The 22653-nt window shown below is 36.2% G+C and overlaps 1 protein-coding gene across 2 annotated transcripts in view; it reads left to right on the top strand.

Annotated features, from left to right (window-relative positions):
* PTPRN2 (protein tyrosine phosphatase receptor type N2) overlaps positions 1-22653 on the top strand; it is a 4238418-nt gene that overhangs the window by 3980254 nt on the left and 235511 nt on the right. For both annotated transcript variants that reach the window (XM_044062029.1, XM_044062028.1), the window contains exon 16: positions 2050-2123. In XM_044062029.1, coding sequence (XP_043917964.1) covers positions 2050-2123 — 74 coding nt within the window. The remainder of the gene's footprint in view (positions 1-2049; positions 2124-22653) is intronic.

The following is a 22653-nucleotide window of genomic DNA, read 5'->3' as shown; positions in this document are numbered from 1 at the left end:
GGAAATACATGCATAACTACCTGCAGTGGTGTGGATTTTATAAAAGTGGCTGTTGTCTCTCCTTTTTGTAGTGTATAACAAATATAATGACAATTGTCTCTACCATGACAGCTTAGCAGAGAGACATTATCTCGTTTTCATCGATGCCTGACATCTTTCCTGATTTTAAAAGCTGAAACAATGAAATGCAAAGTGTTTTTTATAACAGGTAGCAGGGTGGGAAGGCAATATTGTTCAGAGAATGCTACATTATTCATCGCAAGGCAGAGTAGGTGGAATAGCATTGAAGATGTGGGGGAAGGGAAGGGGTCCACTTTATCAAAATACCTCAGAAATGGCTTCTGGTTGATAGGAAAGATGAGTTATCTCAGAGTTATCACTGTCAACAGATCTTTAATACATTCCAGTCATCCCTTTCAAAAATCATTAATAGCAGTAAAACATTTCTACTGCACCAAGATCCCCACGATTGTAACATTCATCACGTCTGCATAAGTCTTTCTAGATAAGTAAATGCATTGCTGTAACAATGACAATGTTTCATCAGAAAATCTGTAGTTCAGAATATCAGATTCTGGGATCTGGCACATCAGGATTTATTTATTGTATGTATGGTCAGTTATTGTCAGTTATAATTTCATTATCATTTACATTTGAAAACTCATTAATTTTGCTTACTCAACAATATTTTTAATGGACTGTCAGTAGCAATGATATAGAACTATCAGTTATGTGCTCCGTGTTGATTTCAGCAGGTGTCAGAATGCAAAAAAATGTGTCATGCATGATAAAAATACAGACTAATTTTAAAGCAAGCCCAACAATTCGGAAGTATTTTTGTGGTAGCCAATCAAAAGCTAAAAACGATTAATAAAATCTAGATAAATTGATCTGCATTTGCTGAAAAATTTGTGTACTTTTAACAAAACAGTGTTGAACTGTGACACAGTACCTTTATTTTGAATAATCCAAGCTGCAACATTCTCAGATATTATTACATGTAGTATGGTGGATTGGGGGGGTTGGGGGCAGTAATGATTTTAGTATGTATTCTACAAGTGTTTTTTTTTTGTTTATCCGGAAGTATTACGCTTTTGCATTATTTATAATACGAACAGGTTTCAAGGGTTTACTATTAAAATGTGGAACAGCACTTACGTGAAACTGGGATGGTCGAATGCATCTTTTCTATCTTCTGTAATGCCGTTCTGAAAATGTTCGAATGCACATTAGCGAATGGTAGTGTACATTCACTAATGTGCATTCAGCATTCTTATAACAGCTCACACTATAGTGGGAATTGGGAAATTTACATTTTTCTTCACTGTAGTATAATCTCGGAATTGGAATATATAATTTGCAGGGGGTGTAGGGGTGCAGCCCCCTCACATTACCCCCCTGCAAAACTGTAAAAACTTGTGTTGTAGGCAGCTTCAGCACAACTTCCTGAAGGTCTGAGGTCACCTCCTGACATTCTGAATTTTTTCAAATGAGGAAGTTGAGGTGATGATTTTCGACATTCCATAAAAGTGACATTGCGAAATTCAGAATGTCAGTTCGATCAAGTGAATAGATTTTTTTTTTTTACTTTCAACTTTTTGATAGTAAACCGGTTTCAAGGGATCTTATAGCTGTTGACCAACATTTCTTGTACCATCTATCATGGTTTTTAAATCATATCAGTTTGTGGTTCAGGCACTTATTACTTTTGCCATTACTGCAATTCATTTTATTGTTACAGAAGTTTGGCCTTTTCATTATACTGTATCAGCAGATGCACCATACATCTTCATAATTACAAACTGTTCAAAAAACGTATGTCTACACTGTATTTTATAAATATAGGCATCTTATTAATAAATCTTAAATATTTTACTCATTCCTTTCCCTAGGATACTTTAAAGTTTGACAGTGCTGTGCAATAATACATTAATGATAAAATGAATTCAATTTGTAGAAGCATTTTAACCTGTTGATTTGTTTAGATTGAAGTTATATCAGGCTTCTACATAAATAATGATGTCTAATTAAATTCTTTTTTTTTTGCAGATGATCACTGCAGAATCATACTAAAGGCAGAAGCAAACCAGAATAATTCAGACTACGTAAATGCAAGTCCAATTGTAAGTGTTGTCTATATATCTTATAATAGAGTACCTCATTACTGGAAGTAGAACATATCTATCTAGCTGCCTATATCTGTCTATTTTCCTGTCTGACTTAACTAAACTTAACCTATTAGAAGTTTTTTTCAGGCACAACCTTGGCTGACAGGTTACATAAAAATGTGGCATGAAAGTAAGAACTACTGCTGTAGTATTGACATTCCACTGCAGACTTAAAGCCAGGAGCACCATGAGTGTCAATGACATTATCAAGAAATGTATTGTGCTTTTGTTTGCAAAAGTGCACTTAGCGCTCTATCTGCATAATGACTATCACAGCATAAAGCATGGGTCTGACATTAGCTGCTGAGTGGATATTGGCACTGGTGCAATGCTGCACGTGTGCTAACAGAGTAGATGCTGGCACTGGAGGTCGCACTGCACATGTGCAGACAGCGTGGGTGCTGGCATTTGAGGTGGCACTACACATGTGCAGACAGAGTGGGTGCTGGTATTGGAGGTGGCACTGCACATGTCCAGACAAAGTGGGTGCTGGATTGGAGGTGGCACTGCACATGTGCAGACAGAGTGGGTGCTGGCATTGGAGGTAGCACTGCACATGTACAGGATAGAAGGATGTAACTGACACAAGGTTGTGGTTCTTTCATTTAGTGGTACAAACAGCAGCCAGATGTTTTTTGCTGCACAGACAGGAAGAATATGTTGACAGCAACACTCATAGAGTTTACAATCCAGATGAGCGTCTTCATAAAGACAACATAAGTACTACTGTGTGAAAAATGTGCAAGAGGGTTCTAAGGGAAGGTATGAGCAAACAAAAATGACTGGAGAGGTATTCCTGAGTCCTGGGTGTTTAATGTTAATCTGTAGTGGTTTAAAAATGTGTCAGTGCTGTAAGAAAGTCAACAGTATGACATAGTTTAATGCTGTATGGTGTTATGCCTCTTTATGAACAATGTCTATCATGAGTAGGAAAAGTAACAGACTAGGCAAAGTGATGGCGCTGAGAAGGTAACACCTATAGCCTCCCGTCTGGTTTTACCTGCAATGGAACAGCCCATCCTGTGTATTAACATTGTTGTAATATCTGAGAAGTTAGCATCCTGCCATGAGATTACTGGGTAAATGCTCATCTGTAACTCAGAGAGAGTAAATCTTCCAAAAACGATTAATGTCTATGATGTGATAAAGCAATACAATTCTTCACATTTCTAGGTTACACAGGCATTTGAAGAGGTACTTGTAAACTAATAAACTGTTTGCATAAACAGAAAGATCATAGTGTAGTCAGTTCAATATGTTGTTTAGAATGGCCTGGGCATAGATGGGATGATGCATGCAGTAGCTAGGCAAAATAAACCAGCCACTGTATATTGCTTTCTGTTGGATGAACATAAGAAAACAAAATTTAGCAAACTAATAAAATGAATATGTAAATGAGCACACACGCACACACACACACACATATATATATATATATATATATATATATATATATATATATATATATATATATATATATCTACTCCCCCGAATTCTTGGACCTGGTGATATACTCTGCAGCTTATAGGGATAAAGATTGCAGTTGTATTAATTACAAAGATTGTTCAGTTAGTTTGTGTATTGATCATAGTCCCACTCATATGACCAATGAACATTATTTTAAGTCAATAAATAATGAAAATTATTACCAGGAAACTGTAAAATATGACCTTCGATAAAAATGTGGGTCATATTATATAGTACAGACTAGTCATCAGGGAAGGAGGAAAACCCAAGAACATTTAAAAGGTATCAGAAATCCCTGTCTTAGGATCCTGCATACAGCCCACATCCAACAATGGTAGAATAATTACACTTAAGATATAAAGTTTTTCATTAGGTATGTATTTCACAACAGAATCTTACTGTTGAATGTTAGAAGCATTCTACTACAAAAAAACGAAGCTTCGATACCTTTCATTTATGAGACTTCATGCAGAATACATAAACAATGAACTACTAATGAAATATATGTTGTACAGTTTGAATATTTCTACAATGTGCATGCCCCTGCAAGCACGACAGTGCAAGGCTGAAGCAATTGTAACATCCAAAAAGAAGCCAGCACTTGGTGTGAGTAAAACAGCAATTACTTTATTCAAATAATAGCAAGACAGACCGGTCTCAGCATGAAAACCATAGCCTTCCTCAGTGTAAAAGAAACTTAAACAAAGACATTATTTTATATGCAAAAATCCAACAAACACAGAATCCAGTTGGCTGATCATAATTGTCCATTAAGTCCAGGTGGAAATAATCCACCCAGTCTAATTATCCATTTACTTTCCTTGTTATTTAATATTGTATGCCAGCCAATCACATTATTCCTTCTTCCCTGAATCATATCAATAACAGTGAACTTAAAAGTGGCAGATAGATGTGACAAAACATGTTTGTATAAAGCATTGGTAACCCTTCTATGTTTAATATCGCTCAAGTGTTGACTGATCCTATGCTTTAGAGGTCTAGATGTTTGGCCAACATAGAAGGCAAAACAGGAGCAAGTGGGAAGATATATCACCCAATCCGATGAGCAATTGGCAAAAAAAACAATATCATATACCCTAGATGTGTTGCGACTGCTAAAACTTTTAATTTGGTAGATCCTGTTACAGTGCACACAATGGCCACATGGGTAACAACCAATAATACCCTCTCCCTTTAAGGTGACCTGTTTAGTACCTCTGATACCACCAGATCCATGCTTATAATGATTGCGATAGGAACCCACAGTCTTTCCTCTCCTAAAACCAAAACGGCAACTCCCACTGATAAGATGCCTTAGTTTCTCATCTGACTGAAGAATATTCCAATTGCGCTGGACAACCTCACAAAACATATCAGTATTATGACCAAAAGTAGTAATAAGCTTAGGTTGAGGAAAGGCAACTGTTGGTTTGTCCTGATATTGTATCAGATCAGACTTATCCTTACTGGATACTTCATGGCAAGCCATGATGATGGCCCCAGGCTTGTACCCCCTACGTTTAAATCTTTGTACCATGTCCCCTCTAGAATGCTCATATTGGTTAGCATCAGAACAAATCCTTTTAATCCTGGTGAATTGTGACTTAGGGATGTTACGTATGACATGCGGGGGGGTGAAAGCTAGTGGCATGTAATATAGAATTAAATTGTGGAAATTTGCAAAAAACCTGAATGTCTAGGGTCCCATCAGGGTTCTTAGTAACCAATACATCCAGGAAGGTGATCTGTTTTTTGTCCTGATGACCTGTAAATTGCAGACCCCACTTATTATCATTGATGTATTGTATAAACTCATACAGGAATTCCAAATCTTCCCTTCCAAACCAACCAGCAATCATCCAAATAGCGACGCCAGATGTCAATCTCGGGTAGGCAAATATTATGAAGGGGGTCATAAATAAGCTGATCTTCTATATAAGCCATAAAAAGGTTGGCATATATATGAGCAAAGGATACCCCCATAGCTGTACTGTGTGTCTGCAAAAAACATTCATCCTGATACTAAAAGACATTCATTGTGAGAACTTTTTCAGTAAGCCCAATAAGAAAAGTATTAAAGCCAGGTGGATATAACTCTGTGGTCTGCAACCAATATTCACTAGCCAAGAGCCCAGCCCATTTTGGAATATTAGTATAAAGAGCTGTAACATCCAATGTACATAAGTACCAATCCTCCTCAGTTTGGGCATTCAATAAGATCTGTAAGAATTCAGTGGTGTCCTGTATTCTAGCCCTAACAAATTTCAATAATGGTCTTAAATACTTTTTAAGAAAAACTGACAAAGGCTCAGTAAGTGAGCCCCTACCTGAAACAATTGGCCTGCTTGGAGGGTCGGATAAGGATTTGTGTATCTTTCATAAAAGATATAGATATTGTCTCCTGGGATCTGAGACCATTAAATGTTTAGAAGTGGCCTTAGAAATGATTCCTTCCTCAACTGCCAGATTAATGAATGCATCAATCTCCTTTTTAAATATGGAACTAGGGTCTGTAGGCATGGGCCTGTAATGTAAATAGTTCCCTAGCTATCTATGGGCCTCAGTGTTATATTGATCCCAATCCATGACCACAACCACGCCACCTTTGTCAGCAGGTAGGACCACAATGTCAGTATTATCTTTGAGCTGCTGCAGTGCCTCTTGTTCTTCAGTAGAGAGATTGTGCATTTTAGGAGAACCCTTATCATAATTATCATGTAGATCTTTGAGAACCTTTTTAATAAAAAGCTGCACTGTGGGATACATGGGTGGCACAAAGTTGGACTTCTGAAACCGAAACAGATCATCATTAACATTATTTACATCATCCTTAAAGAACAACTTCAAGTTCAACATGCGACCAAAGGAGTATACATCATTAACAAAATCATCCTCATGAACAAAAAATGCCGGTACCAAATTCAAGCCTTTATTTAGCAAATCCTTTTGGCTAGTTGTTAAAACCTGTGATGATATATTAAAAACATTCTGCTCTGTCACTTGTTGCTCATCATACGAAGTATTGTCGCCACATTTGGGATGTCTTTTATTCTTATGCCCTGCCCGGCGTGTTCTGACCCTAAAGGGACATCAGTGTTTGTATGTTTGGCTGAGGGTGAGCCCTGCGTATGTGCTACTTCAAATTCTGCGCAAGATGAGGATTCATCCCCAGATGTACCCCCAAAAAGGGAAGTTGATTTCCTGAGGATTGATCTGGGGTGTTTCCTTTTACCAGATATGGGCCCTGAATTAACAAATTTAACATTTTTTAGGGGGCCAAACGGCCTACCCCTCTCATAATCAGCCTGGTCCCTGTTAAATTTGTGTAATTTATTTCTCTTTAAGCTGTCTTTCTAAAGACAATAAATCTTGGCCCAATTGCTGAAGGAAATTATGATAGTTAGCCTGACCTTCAAACTGTTTGGTTTGTTCACAAAGTTAGGTGACCTCAGACAACCCAATATTAATACATCTATCATAATAGGAGGCTAAAGCCTCCACAAACCCCATGGCAGCCTGTTGTTGAATCCCAGCCCATTGTTCCTCCAATTCCTGATCAATAAGATGTACTAGTGGTTGTATGCACACTCGAAGTCCCCTAGGACTGATATTTTTTGCCATATAGGCTTTTAAAAGCCTCAAGTGCCAGACATTAGTCCTTAGCACTTTCATGCTTTTAGATAATTTGAAAAAAATATCACTGCAATCAGGAATATGTACAGCTTGGTCAGATGTGGCCTGTGTGCCATTATGATCACCCAACCCAAATCATTGCAATCAGAAGACAAACCATGCAAGAGCTGGTTGAGATCCATGGTAATAAGAAGTATTAATATTGATATTGGCCCCCTGGAATTATTAGAAAAAAATTTGATTAATATAGTAAACTGCTCAAACCAAACCACTCAGCCCAAAATAGGCTATATCCTAGACATAAACGGATCAACCACCATAAACTCGGAAATGAAATTACCACCTGCTTAATCCAATAGTCAAAAGTGGCCCATAAATATAGCACTGAATATATCACAAATGAAACCAACAGTGTGAGCCCTCAAAAAGATCTGCCTGCAATAGAGTTGCACTGTTGAGTCAAATCCAATATGTTACCATATAATAAATATATGAATATAGAATGAGTAACAGTCGTATTGATAATAAACCAACCAACTGTAGTGGGCCAAAACACAATTCAACTAATATCCCAATATCAAAAATCAACCGAGGGACGCAATGATAGCCCCTACTATACCTGTAACCTTCGTATATACAATTGCACCAAATTCGGTAGTGTTACGTGTCCCTATAGTCCTGAAGGCTTACTTCATTCACTGTAGACATAGAGACACCATCTTAGTCTCAGAACACAATAATAGCAACTGCTGAAATATATGTGCACCAGTCACAAAGCTAGTAGTGCTACGTGTCCACATGGTCCCAATCATAAAAATGATAAGATAAATGCACTATAGTTTAAGCAGATGGTTAATATCATATTTGAGTTGAAAAGGTATTAGAATAAATCCTACGAGCGGTAGAACAAGATCAAAATAGAGCCTAATAATGTCCAGAGACTCAAGTAAACAAAAACCATGAAATTAACCACCAACCCTGTGGTATGTATGCATAACAGATTCAGATTAAGTGAACCAAACTCTCTCCCACAAAACGTATGGCTGGGTCACAAAACATTCATATCAATGAACATTCATATGCCTATGATATAAACATATTGTATCAAAACATCAGTATCTAATGAGAATTGAATAAGCTGACACAGTATGTACTGGGGAGTATTTCCTTGTCACCATGTATAGATGGTTACCCAAATGAATAGAGTTAACAAAATAAAAGAACCAAAAGTCACCATATATGTATGTTCCATCCGTTCCATATGCTAAAAAAGCATAACCAACCAATGGTTCAGTCATTAATCATTTAGAGTGTCTAAAAACTTCCACATTCCTCTGAACAGAAAGTTCATAGTTAGTTCCAACTGCTCGTTGAATTATCTGTAAAAAGCTGGCCAGTTCAACATCGCCCTTACAACATCAAACGATAAAAAAGAACACTGTGACGTAAATAATGTCCCTACGAAACAAAAGTCACAATACACAATCTTTTTTTTTTTCTTATTGGCCTTACTGAAATGGTTCTCATGATGAATGTCTTTTACTATCAGGATGAATGGTTTTTGCAGATGCAGGGTACAGCTATGGGGGCGTCCTTTGCTCCTATAAATGCCAACCTTTTTATGGCTTATATAGAAGATCAGCTTGTTTATGAACCCCTTCATAATATTTACCTACCCGAGATTGACATCTGGCGTCACTATTTGGATGATTGCTGGTTGGTTTGGAAGGGAGATTTGGAATACCTGTATGAGTTTATCCACTACATCAATGATAATTAGTGGGGTCTGAAATTTACAGGTCATCAGGACAAAAAACAGATCACCTTCCTGGATGTATTGGTTACTAGGTACCCTGATGGGACCCTAGACACTCAGGTTTTTGCAAATTTCCACAATTTAATTCCATATTACATGCCACTAGCTTTCACCCCCCCCGCATGTCATACGTAACATCCCTAAGTCACAATTCACCAGGATTAAAAGGATTTGTTCTGATGCTAACCAATATGAGCATTCTAGAGGGGACATGGTACAAAGATTTAAACGTAGGGGGTACAAGCCTGGGGCCATCATCATGGCTTGCCATGAAGTATCCGGTAAGGATAGGTCTGATTTGATACAATATCAGGACAAACCAACAGTTGCCTTTCCTTAACCTAAGCTTATTACTACTTTTGGTCATAATACTAATATGTTTTGTGAGGTTGTCTAGCGCAATTGGAATATTCTTCAGTCAGATGAGAAACTGAGGCATCTTATCAGCGAGAGTTGTCATTTTGGTTTTAGGAGAGGTAAGACTGCGGGTTCCTAACTCAATCATTATAAGCATGGGTCTGGTGGTATCAGAGGTACTAAACAGGTCACCTTAAAGGGAGAGGATATTATTGGTTGTTACCAATGTGGCCATTGTGTGCACTATAACAGGATCTATGAAATTAAAAGTTTTATCAGTCGCAATACATCTAGGGTATATGATATTGTTTTTTTTGCTCATCGGATCGGGTGGTATATCTTGCCACCTGCTCCTGTTTTGCTTTCTATGTTGGCCAAACATCTAGACCTCTAAAGCATAGGATCAGTCAACACTTGAGCGATATTAAACATAGAAGGGTTACCAATGCTTTATACAAACATGTTTTGTCATATCTATCTGCCACTTTTAAGTTCACTGTTATTGATATGATTCAGGGAAGAAGGAATACTGTGATTGGCTGGCATACAATATTAAATAACAAGGAGAGTAAATGGATAATTAGACTGGGTGGATTATTCCCACCTGGACTTAATGGACAAATATGATCAGCTAATTGAATTCTGTGTTTGTTGGATTTTTGCATATAAAATAATGTCTTTGTGCAAGTTTCTTTTACACTGAGGAAGGTTATGGTTTTCATGCCGAAACCGGTCTGCCTTGCTATTATTTGAATAAAGTAATTGCTGTTTTACTCACACCAAGTGCTGGCTTCTTTTTGGATGTTACAGTTGGAATATTCATATATTCAGATGTCATTAATTTAATTCTTTCAAAACCTTTGAAGGCAGGTAGCAGAGATATTCATTTTGCTTTAATTATTAAATAAAAGTTAAGCTTTAACAGCTCTATTTGAGTGAGTATAGTGTAAATGGATGCGCCAGTGTGTTTATTAGCCATTAATTACATGGAATTGTGTATATGAATTAAATATAAATGCACTTTTTCATTACAAGGTAATTTATTTATTTAATTGTCAAATCATTCTGCTGCTTTCAGGAAAACTAGGGATGTGCATTTAAAGGGGGGGGCTGCCATCTTCCCTGAGAAGATTTTTTTTAATCACTTAGTTTATGCCATACACTATATCTGTTTTTGGAGTTTTTAGAATAGGGTTATGGTAAGAGATGAGGGCATGGCTAAGGGCAGGATTTGTAGCAGGCATACAAGAGATACAGGGAGGGCACTGACATTTATCACTGCCTTTTTTAGTGGTGTGATATTGTTGACAGTGCACTGTTTTAGATATGTTTGTGAACTATTACAAATCCAGTGAGCACATATTCTGCATAATTGTTATATTGCTTATTGAATTTGTTCTTCATGTAAAAAACTAATTTCAATCTTCACACATTCACATAATTTTATAGTACTATTCCTTATAATACTAAATGCTCTGAAGTATGAAGACAGAAGCTGTGAATTGGCATTCTTAAGAAGTGATAAGAATTGTGACTTCTGCTTTTACAGCAAGCGCTTGTAACAAAAGGCTGCAACTTATTCCCATGGGGATGTGGGTGTTCATTCCTAGTTGCTGTTGGTGGTGGGACATACAACATTGTAAGAAGGAATATACAAATGCGGATTTGTTACCATAGACCTGTTATTATACAGTACACACATATGATCATCAATATATACTTTTACAGGTCACTATGCTAGTGCCCTAACACCAGAAACATGTGTTGCTAATGAAAGCCTTCAGAAATGCATACATAACACATATTTATGTACTTGTGTGCAGAAACAATGCATGAAGATTGGAATTGGTTGTTGTTGTTTGTCTTTTCGGCTTTTCCCGGTTAGGGGTCGCCACAGCAGAACTCCGGTCCACTAATGATTGGCAGTAGATTTTTATGGTGCCGAGTTGCCAGCCTGATGCCCAACCTTCAGCGAAGGCACGCCCATTCACGCATGTCTTTCAGAGGCCACTCGACCACGGGGAGAACATGCAGACTCCACACAGAAGGCACTCCAGCCGAGAATTGATCAATTTCAAGATAATACAACTACTATATTACCGTGGGGACAACATACATATATTGATTTAATGAATAATTTTGATCATAACCGGAATAATCAATTAAAGTATTTGGGGATTATTTTAACACTCGCAATATTACTGAATGCTTTACTAAAATGGAATAAAATATACTTTCTTGTGAAAAAAGGATTACATTTAATAAACATCCAAACCTAATTATAAAATTTAAACTACATTATTTGCTAATTTTCTAGGATATATGTTTTCTGTATTTCCCAATAAAGTTAAATCCAGATCCTTCCTATATAAGTTATGTAAATATGTTATTGTGCAACTGTTTACATTAGGAAGATGATGACTGTAGATGGAAGACCTAAAAAATATACTTAAGTACCAGAACAACAGTTGATTGGATTTGGTCATATATTTTATATCCTTATAACACATTTTGGCCAGTTTGTATAATAATAACACTGAGTAAAGCATTGTAAAATGAGAAGCTGTCTGGAAATGGAGCCAAGATTTGTTGTGGGCTAACTAATACACATAATGAGGCCATTACAGCAGGTTAGCAGTGGAGTCATTAACAGGCAGCTAAGGTTGTCATACATAATTATCTTCAAAGTAATTTCTCATTTTCTTTTTTAATGTCAGAAATAAATTTGAGTCTAAACTTGGGCCAGTGAGTTTCTGTTAAGCTATGTAGTAGCAAACTGTAATTCAGCTTTCTGTATTTTCTAAAATAATAGACTCGTGGTAATAACTCCACTACTAAAAGCTAGATGAAAGAAACGGTGCTTATAGTGCGAGAAGACCCTGGCTGTGCCAAATAAAACTGTGATAATTATATCTGTCACATTTGTGGTTAGTCTTCATTAAATTTCGGGGAAACTATCCAATAGTAAATAATTTGCAATCTTCATTTAAATCAGAGCCAAGGAAGGGAATAGGAATTCTGCTTTCATTCTTAGGGAGGCAGGCAGAATTAAAAAAAAAACTCATTAAGAATTGTAGCTTGCTTTAACTTAACAATGCTGTAGAGGAATGCAATTATCATGATGGCCTATAAAAAGAAATGCATGCCATGCATTATTAAGTTTTTAGTTAAAACTGGGTAGTGACTTGTTGAGAAGAAGTTATATGATTGATTTATTTTAGTTAGTCAAATTTTGATACACTTACTAATGGCATTAAGACATGGAATGCAAATTAATATTTCTAAGTCCTTGCGAACTTCAGAGTATAAATTCAGTTTGGCAAAGTCATTTGAATGATTTTAAGTCTTGTCCAAAAAAATCCTTTTGTTGTTGCAATTCTGCTATGAATCATGGACTTGCTCAAAGCTGAAAATCCAAAATACTAACAAATCAAATAATACCCAAAACACGGACGGGTGAAACATTTAACTTTAAAGCATTTTTGCAGGGATGCAAGCACCCACTGCACTCCCTGATATTTGGTGGCAAACCCCCACAACCCCTAAATGCATATATATATATATATATATATATTTATATATATATATATATATATATATATATATATATATATATATATATATATATATATATATATATATATATATATATATATATATATATATATATATATAGATATATATATATATACATATATATATATATATATATATATATATATATGCACATACATATATACATACATACACACCAACTCCATGGTCACATCAACGAAAAGAAGTGAATCATTGTCAGTACACACTTAGAAATCACACCGGCAATGATTTCCTATGGAAAACGGAATTCAAGTGTTTTACTTCTCAATATTTTTTTTTCCTTCAAGCAACTGAAGTTTGTGCAATTTCACCTTGACTAACTGCAGAAGGAGCTGGTTGTTACTTCCTGTTTAAAATGCCTAGCAATCCTATAGGTTTCTAGTAGGGGTATGATTAACTGCATAGAAAAAACTTTGATATAATATAAGGACATATTGCTTTGGGTTTACAATCAAATACACAAAGTAACTGCTTTCAACCAGCATGCGGTCGAAAGGCACTTTTCAAATGGGCAAAATGCCAACTCAAAATACTTCAACAGCACTACAGTGAATGGGTGGTATAGTTTGAGTATCTGAGTTTGGCATTGTGCACTGAGATCCTGGTTCAGTGAGGAACAGGGAATTAGCCCATTTCTTCATTGCTGTGTGATCTCGGAGATGGTATATAGTAAAATACACGTTCCATTGTCGATGGAATGTCACAGTACATGAAGGTGCATAGCATGAGTGACTGACGTCACCTCCTGCTATGTCGAATACATCAAACTATGGGTATCGATGTATTCAGTTTTGACCTGGTTGGAATTGTTAATGTTTTGGGGGCTCCTTGTTCTGTAGAAACACTCAGAAGTGCAGTCTGAGCATCTGTCTGATTTATGTTGTGTCAAATCTCTAAACTTCTTCTTAATGAATATTTGCTGAGAACTATGGATAAAATATAGACCCTCTTGGCCTTCACTACACTCTCGCTGCATGTTGAATGGTTCGCTTGTGTTTTCAGGCTATACATGATTAAAGAAAATGTAGACAAGTAGAACACAGGAACATTGTTATTTGAACTACCAGCATCTGTGTGGTTGATGGTTATAAAAGCTAATAAATAAAGTAATAAAATAAATACAAGTGATAATATATATCAGAATTAAAAAAAGATGACTGATACAACTATCGGTGGTCTGACTTAAAAGATATGAATGCTTATGATTTAGAACACCTGCAGAAGTCCAAGACATAAGAGTTTTAACATTATGTATTTACTGACATTGATTGTTTTAGACACTTTATGCAGATCATATTTGCTACTTCTGAAAAACAAAAGATTTCACCTTAAAACTTGTGTGTTTAGAGCACTTGTGTGGAACCATATTTAATCCTGCAGATATGTCTGACTTTTGCTGTTTCTGCACTGTTTGTATACTTTTATGATTATGCTATGTAGACAAGGTATTTTGCAACAAAACTGTTTCTGTACTTTAAACCTGCAAACGCAACTCTCTTATAATAATAGTGTAATTTATTAAGGATGTTAACAACAGCATGAGAGTTCATTAGTAAACCGTCAGTGCCACATAACTCTAGAATTCTTCTGAACTTACTGAAACTCCACCAAAAATGAACTAAAGCAAACCGTTATGAAGGAAAAATGCTTTGAAACAAAATGCTGACTTGTTTTGTTAAATCGAACATTTGAAGCCATATCTTTTTATGCTAAATCAAGATGAACTAAGACGTTCATATTTATTTATTTTGAGAACCTAGTTAACAGTTTTATAATTAGATCTTGTCCACCTTTTTTCCTGTAGTTGCTCTGAGCAAAGTGAATCCCTGTCATAATTATGTTTTTCGTACACTTGAATGTGCTTAGAATGTAATAAGTGTAATTGTCTTCCCAGTTATTGTTAAGCTGATGACACATTTCACCACTATGGCCTCATTAAAATGCTGCCTGTGTTCCAAATAGCATCTTTGGAAGAACAGTTGATTAGAAGCAAAATGCCAACAGCAGCCTTTTGCTGATTTATAAGATACTTGAACTTTTACAAGTGTGTCTCCCGTGACTATGGCTCTTACATCATCATTGTTTTTTTCAGGACCCTGGTCTGGAGTACATGGTTGCAAGCTTTATCAGACAGACTAAAATAGTTACACTGTTGTTTTTTTTAATGTATTTATTTATTTTAGTTTGTTACACTTAATTTTGTTGCAATCATTATGGAGGTATGGCTTTGACTGGACTCAGATTCAGATAGAGCCCCTTTTACCTTGGCTGTCGCAGTGTATGCCTGAAACTGCAATTAAATGAAGCAATCAGACTGAAAATAATGCACTAGCTTCTGTATATTTAAGCTAATCATGAAATGAGCTGAAGGAAGCAAACCATTTACACACAGGGTTAGTCTTTAGCTGCTGACATCAAATGAAAAAAATCTCACATGACGTGAACTTTTCTACAGCCTTTGCTATACAGATGAAACCAATTCAACACATTGTTGAGGGAATTAGTAATGCATCTTCCCAATGCCTAATTTGGATTGATTTTAAAATCAGTCCTTATGGAAAAAAAATGGATCGCCTGTTAGCTGTAATTTTCTAGTGCCTTAAGGCTTGGCTTAGCATACCAAAAGTAAACTGTCAATGGGACAACATCTTAAAATGACCAGTCTTAGAAATGGCATATAACGTTTTATCTTCTACCTCACTGATTCTCCATTTGTCATCACAGCAGTCATTAGTTAGAATATAACCTGCTCCATGCTGCAACATGCAACACAATCACCATAATGCGTGTCATGGCTTCACCTCTGAGTGTTTTCCATCCCCGTACAGAAAATGGCACCAATTTAACATGCCTGCTTCTTTTCACTTATGACCCTTGAATAGCAGGCTAGACATAAGCTAACAAAAGGTCAAGACTGAAAGATGGCAGAACACTGAAGGACTAAGAAATCATTAGTGAGTAACTTCATTCAATAATGTTCTCAGTCCATACCCCAGAAGAAGAGACATTTTTACCTAGTGGGCTTACATAGTAAATTAATCGATAAAAAAACTACCATACTTTTGTAGGAAATAAATTCAGTAAAGGAAAACACCATCAAAATCGCTACAGAAATCCATGTGAACAGCTGAGAAAATAAGAGGGCATAAGTTCATTAAGAAAAGATTAATAAAACACAGAATGAATATACTAAAAAATGTATCATACTGCGATGAGCTTTCATGTGTACAGGCTTAAATTTGAGAAGGATATCATTTCCACTAAACTAGATGAAGCTGTGTTATATAAAATCCATGGGTCACATCTATGAATTACTAAAAGTAAGGAAAACAACACGTATTGTTCTTCATTAGCGTAAGATGTTTGTTTCGACTGAGTATAGGGTTTTGAGATGTGAAATTTACAGGATATTTAGAAATCGGAATCAAAAACAGGAAATATTGCTGCATGAAATCCTGGACCTTCCTTAAGTGAAAGTAGAATTAGATGTATTTCAGGATGATGAAACACATTGTCTTCTGTTCACTGACTATTACTCAAAATAACCAAAGTAAATAACTGCGTGAAACCATCAGTCATAGTTTTAAAAATGTGCTGAAATGTATTTGTAGTAGGTATGATATTACTGATAAAGTAATATCAGGGAATATTGCACAGCTCATGAACCAGAAAATCCTTACTTTTGTGATATAGTACGATGATATAACATACCACTTCTAGTCCTAGATATCAGCAAAGCAATTGCAACTGGAAAGAAAAGCCAAGGATGTCAACTAAGGAAATGTGATGGTAGTGCAAACTGAGATTTCTGTCTTTCAGTACTGGAATGTAGAAATAAGTCTTGGCAATCTGTACGACGTTCACATGCACAGCGTTAATGGAAAGATGCCTTAAAGGTACACTGCCTAACTAATTATCGTTGCATGTACCCTAAAACAAAAGGAATGCAACTGTGCATTGAAGGAAAGGCAACATTAATACAAATATTACCACAGCTAATCATCAAAAACTCTTTTCTTCTAAGTTTCAGAAAAGAGAAAGAATGACAATAAATAGGGACTGTGAATGTTTCCAAGTAAGCAGTGCTCCTGGTGATGCAACTGGCCACACTGAACAACTGAGACCGTATCTTGTTACAGCCTTGCTGATTTGGAACTCAGAGAATCCTACGGGAGCAAGAAGGACCAGGAATTACTTCATCAAGCATTCATGTATTGTAAAAGTCTAGTTATCTATCTTGTGAAAAGTTTTACCTCAAGGATCTGACCTAGAAAAAAACACCACCACCTTGTCACTTTGAAAATATCTTTTTGAGTGGTACTTAAAGGGCCAATCCCAGTGTTTAAAATTATGGTCCTAGTTAAACTGACAGAAATCATGCCCACTTCATCACATCACTTTCATTCCCACCTACAGTGTCATTTTACTTTTAACTATCCTGTAAATCCACAGTTCCAGTCTTGTTTCAGCTCCCAGGATAAACTAATCTTTAGATTTGTGTTCTTCTCTGATTTACGTTGGATTGGGGAACTATGCCCACACCTCCTGGTTCATATTTAAAATAAAGAAAGTTGTGCCAGGGAAAAGTGACATAAGTGTATACTCATTTTTCAATTTTGCATCACTTATGCTTCTACAGATGGACAAGCAGACCGCTAATAAAAAATAATGCATTTGTCTAATAGTATTCAGAAACCAGCACATATCAAACTAGAAGCTGAAAAAGGAACAGAAGACGGTGTCTACTAATGCTCCAACCTTGTGACAATGCACTTGCCTTCTATCGAATTACTAGTAGGTCAGAAAGTCAGTACACCAGGCTAGTATTCAAAAATCAGAATACATTAAATCATGAAAGAAAGAGAAATAAGGTTTCCACTACTGTTTGCCTGACTCAAATGCTTTCTATAGGTAGAACCCATGTCATACAATTGTTGTAGATGTCCAGGATTCAGAATCAGCACAGAATAAAATATGAAACTAAAGAAAGAAACACTCTGTTTAGTAAAGTCTTAAAAGCCTTCCATTACTGATGTGCTTTCCAGAGGAGTAGCAGCACGTCAGATCATAAAATGCCTGAAACGCTTCTTTTCTCAATGTGTAAAATGCACAGATTAAACTAATGAATGGCTCACAGGGAGAGTTGTTGTCAGTACAACTGCAATTTGAAATTAAGTTTAGCTAACACCTTTGAAACTTCCTTCAGGCACTCTTCTCCCACCCCACCCCCAGCCAATGGTGAGCATGCTCACAAAGGCAAACCTGAAATGTAAATAAAGGGTGAATCAAAACAAAAGATCCCTGGGACTGTCCCTTTAATATAAAGCATAGACAGTCATATCCTGATTACATCTGATCCTGATAAAAGTATTATGGATGCACCACCGGTTACAGGAGACAGTGGCATTGCTGCTGATCAAGCCACTGTGAATCAATACTTAGATACAGACTGAGCAAGTGGTCAAATTCATATATCGACTACATAATCTATAGACTTTTCTTAAGCAAGTTGAATTAACTGGTTGGAAAACATTTCAGTTTTTCTTTGCCAATGTATATTACATGATGTATATAGTATAATTTTAGTATAATGAAGATATTTGAAATCACTCTAGTGATTGTAATTATGTATACTAATGGCATATTTCTTTCAAAGTAAGTAGTTGGCTCTGTGCGTCATGTGACTTCTTTAGAACAGTTCAGAAAATGTTCTTGTTGAATGCATGCCATGTCTAACACCTCTTCATTTGTTTGTATTGATTATATGTATGCTTTACTACAGTGTGTACGTACTACAAGTTATGGGAGTTTGGTGCATTTTTGGGGTAAGTAACTGTGTAAAAGAAATGTGTTTTCTGGACATCTTAATTAGTTTTACTCACCATCCACCCAAGCATTTATGTACAGCTACAAGCATCATATTCACCCAATAGGATGAGTGGGAAAAATGGGAAGGAATTGCAGCTGTCCAGCCAAGTGTAACAGTCTTTTCAGCATTCACTGAATGTGGTCTGATCCACCATCTACAGAAATTACTGAATGTTTTTTTTTCATCAGCAAGAAGTAACTGAATGCCAAAACACATAAGAGAAGTCATAAAATGTTCTCTGCTTGTCCCCTTACTTAAATGAAGTAACTCCAAAGTTGCAGTTAACTCATTAGTCAAAATCTTAATTTTGACAATGTGAATTGCATTTCTGCTCTGTATATATCATAGCTATTTATATGTTAGTACTTACCAGCTTTTGGGGGTACCATCATTATGATTTACTAACAAGTCAATACGTTTATTTTTGAAGTGTGAAACAAAGTGAGAGTGAATGGGCTGGCTACATATAACGCAGATGTCTGATTATCTAAATTTCATATCACACAGCCTCTGTATTCACCCTCTTAGCCCTGATGTGGTGCAAAAGACTGTGTGGTTATTTTGACATGATCTGTAAGCAAAGAAATAAGAAAAAGAAAAAAGTAAAAAAATTAATATTTTATGTTTGGTTTTGATTTTTTTTTTTTTTTTTGCTTCTTTATTAGTAGTGCAGTTTTTATTCCCAGATACTGCTAAAATAACACATGATAAGTCAAGAACATAAGGTATAAGGCAAAAAACTGGACAGCCCCCCAGGTCTATACATAAAACCATTTCCTGCTGAGGGTGTCCTTTCCCCAGTACAACATTTTATACATACAAGAATAAATTATCATTATTTGCTAATGTATGAAAAGCAAAAAACAACACAGTTGTCTAGCACCATCAAAAATAGTCATGATTTTCACATGCCACAGTTTGCAATCAGAGATCATGGTGCTGCATGAGTAGATGATTATTGTACAGCAGTGTCCTTCAAATGGCTATGTTAAAATCACCTGTAATTGCTGCCTGTCCTTGCAAAACATAAAAAACTTGTACTATCTATTTCTTAGAACAGTTGCATAGCTGCGTCATTTTGCAATACATATCAATGCTATAGCTACTGCAAAATGAAATTATCTACGCCATGCAGAAAATTTTGATGATAGCACCTAAATCAGTTTATAAGATGATTGGGTAATTGGAAAGTGTGGTAACCCTACAAATAGTGGTCCTGATTATATCAAGTATCCTATCATAACCTCTAGAAGGCTGTGTTTAAACTTGTCTGCAGTATCGATACCTTCTTTGCAGAACACATGCCATTTATGGTGCAGCTGCTCAGCATATTTCCTTTGGTTCAGTACTACAGAGAAAAAAAAATCAGAATTCAGTTTATAAAATACTGTTTTAATATTGAGACCAAGATGTACTAATTAAACCAGCAGATATGTTGGCATTTTGTGACTGCAATAGTGGAAACTGTTCAAAGCTAAGTACAAAACTATCAGAGACAGCTATGATAGCTGAAGCTGCACAAAGTTAAGCGTAAGACTATCAGAGACAGTGGTGATAGCTGAAACTGAACAACGTTACATATAAAACTATCAGAGGCAGCTGTGATAACTGACACTGCACAAAGTTAAGAGTAAAATTGTCAGAGGCAGTTCTGATCAGAGGGGCAACTGCTAACTTCAAAGCAAAGGTAAAGATGCAGGAAGCAGCTGTATTGGTAGGGCTCACTGGATTGGGGTTGGGCAACATTATGGTTGGTCACTTTCCACATAATGATTCGGTTCCTTCTCAGTGTAGCACTTTATTCCTTGCATACACCTGAGATGCCCTATTGCGCAATAATAAAATGATAATAATAATAATAGTCACATTAATGCTTTTTATCTTGTTTTACTAAATCACACACTAGCCCTCCCAAGCCAGTTTAACTGTGATCAAACATCAGCTGTGCTCAGTCACTTCCATCAACAGACTGCCTGTGTATCCTTTCATTATAGTTACTTTATACACCTCTGATGACTGAATGCAGTCAAATAAATAAAATAATAATAATGGTCACAGTCATGTATTTCATCTTGTTATACTTAAACACACACTGGCTTTGCTAAACCAGATAACCAAATGCTTAACTGTGATTATACAACATTTGAGGTCAGTCAGTTTCACCCACAACCTGCATCAGTACACACTCATTATAGCTATTTTACTGACTGTATACAGTCCAGATTTCTGACTACAATCATATTAATTGTCTGTCAGCTTGTTTTACTCAAGTACAAACCACAACTGCAAAATGTATCAGATGGCAGCTATGATCAATCACTTTCATCTAGAGACAACCTCAATTCCCACTCATTATGGCCACAATATTGATTTCATACACCTTACAATGAATAATAAAAGTTCCAGTAATGTATATCAGATTTGTTTTGCTCAAATACACTGTTGTCTTGCCAAACAAGATCAATAACTATTTAATTGTGATCAAATGACAGCAAAGGTCAGACAGTTTTATCCATAAACTGCCACCCTGCCGACTATATACAGCCACTATAACTGCATGTACTTGAATTCTCTGACTGGGATCAACTAGATAAATAAATGCATAAATAATAGTCAAAGTTAATTTTGGGTTATTCTGTCAGATGCACATAGTACAGCCCATTGCATACTCCCACACAGATTTACTCAGTAGTCACAGCCACTTTAATGGCTGCTTACAGCTCAGATGTCTGACTATAATCAAATGAATGAATATATGCATAAGTAATAACAACAAAAATATATTTTATCTTGTTGATGTCAGATGCATAAAGTGCAACCCCTAAAAGTAAATGTGTACCCAGAAATTACAGCCACTTTTTTGACTGCATATCACAGATGTCTGTGATCAAATCTATTAATAAGTACATAAATAGTAGCCAAAGTAATGCATTTCAGTTCATTGCTGCCTCAAGCATTATACAGCTAACCACATAAACATGCACACACACACACACACACACACACACACACACACACACACACACACACACACCACACATATGTGCATACAAGCTCATGTATGTATACAAACATGCGTTCACATACACACCACAGACACACACACACACACACACACACACACACACACACACACACACACACACACACACACACACACACATACAAACTGTATCAACAAAATACATGTCATCCTACAGGCTGGCTGGCAATGGCTACTCACTAGATCATGGACTGAGAACTGTTTAATAAAAAAAAAAAAAAAACAGTTTTTCCTCACACCATCACAGCATAACACATGTGACTCAGATCTCACATCCACAGATTAATGTTTTTTCTTTCACCTTTTCCTGAGGCTGACTCAGGAACTAGGCAAATGATGCAGTCAAAATCAATGGATAAGGCTGCTTATTGCTTAGTCTACTCGCCCAAACAGCCCCCATTGAAACATTGTTTCTCACCCTCATTGAAATGGCAAAATAAGCCATAATAAGGAATAATTACCTTATTTTCAAAGGAGAGCAGATCCATAAATGCTGGGCTGTTTTAAAAATATCCTAGCTGAGTCAGATTATTGGGTCCCTTATGCCTTGCACAAATTTATTATTGAAAAGCAAAAATAACTTTGATGGTAGGGGGGATCCCTGTCTAGTTCTTCTCATTGTCTACTTCCTCATTTCACCCTTTTAACTATAATTCTCACTCCCCAGGCCTCTGATATAAGGACTTGACCACTTGCAGTAGAT

This window comes from Protopterus annectens, chromosome 2.part1, assembly GCF_019279795.1.
Source record: "Protopterus annectens isolate FY-2018-M chromosome 2.part1, PAN1.0, whole genome shotgun sequence".
Classification (NCBI taxonomy): Eukaryota; Metazoa; Chordata; order Ceratodontiformes; family Protopteridae; genus Protopterus; species Protopterus annectens.
Note: the sequence above shows the minus strand (reverse complement) of the source record. Positions and strands in the feature narration are given on the sequence as shown.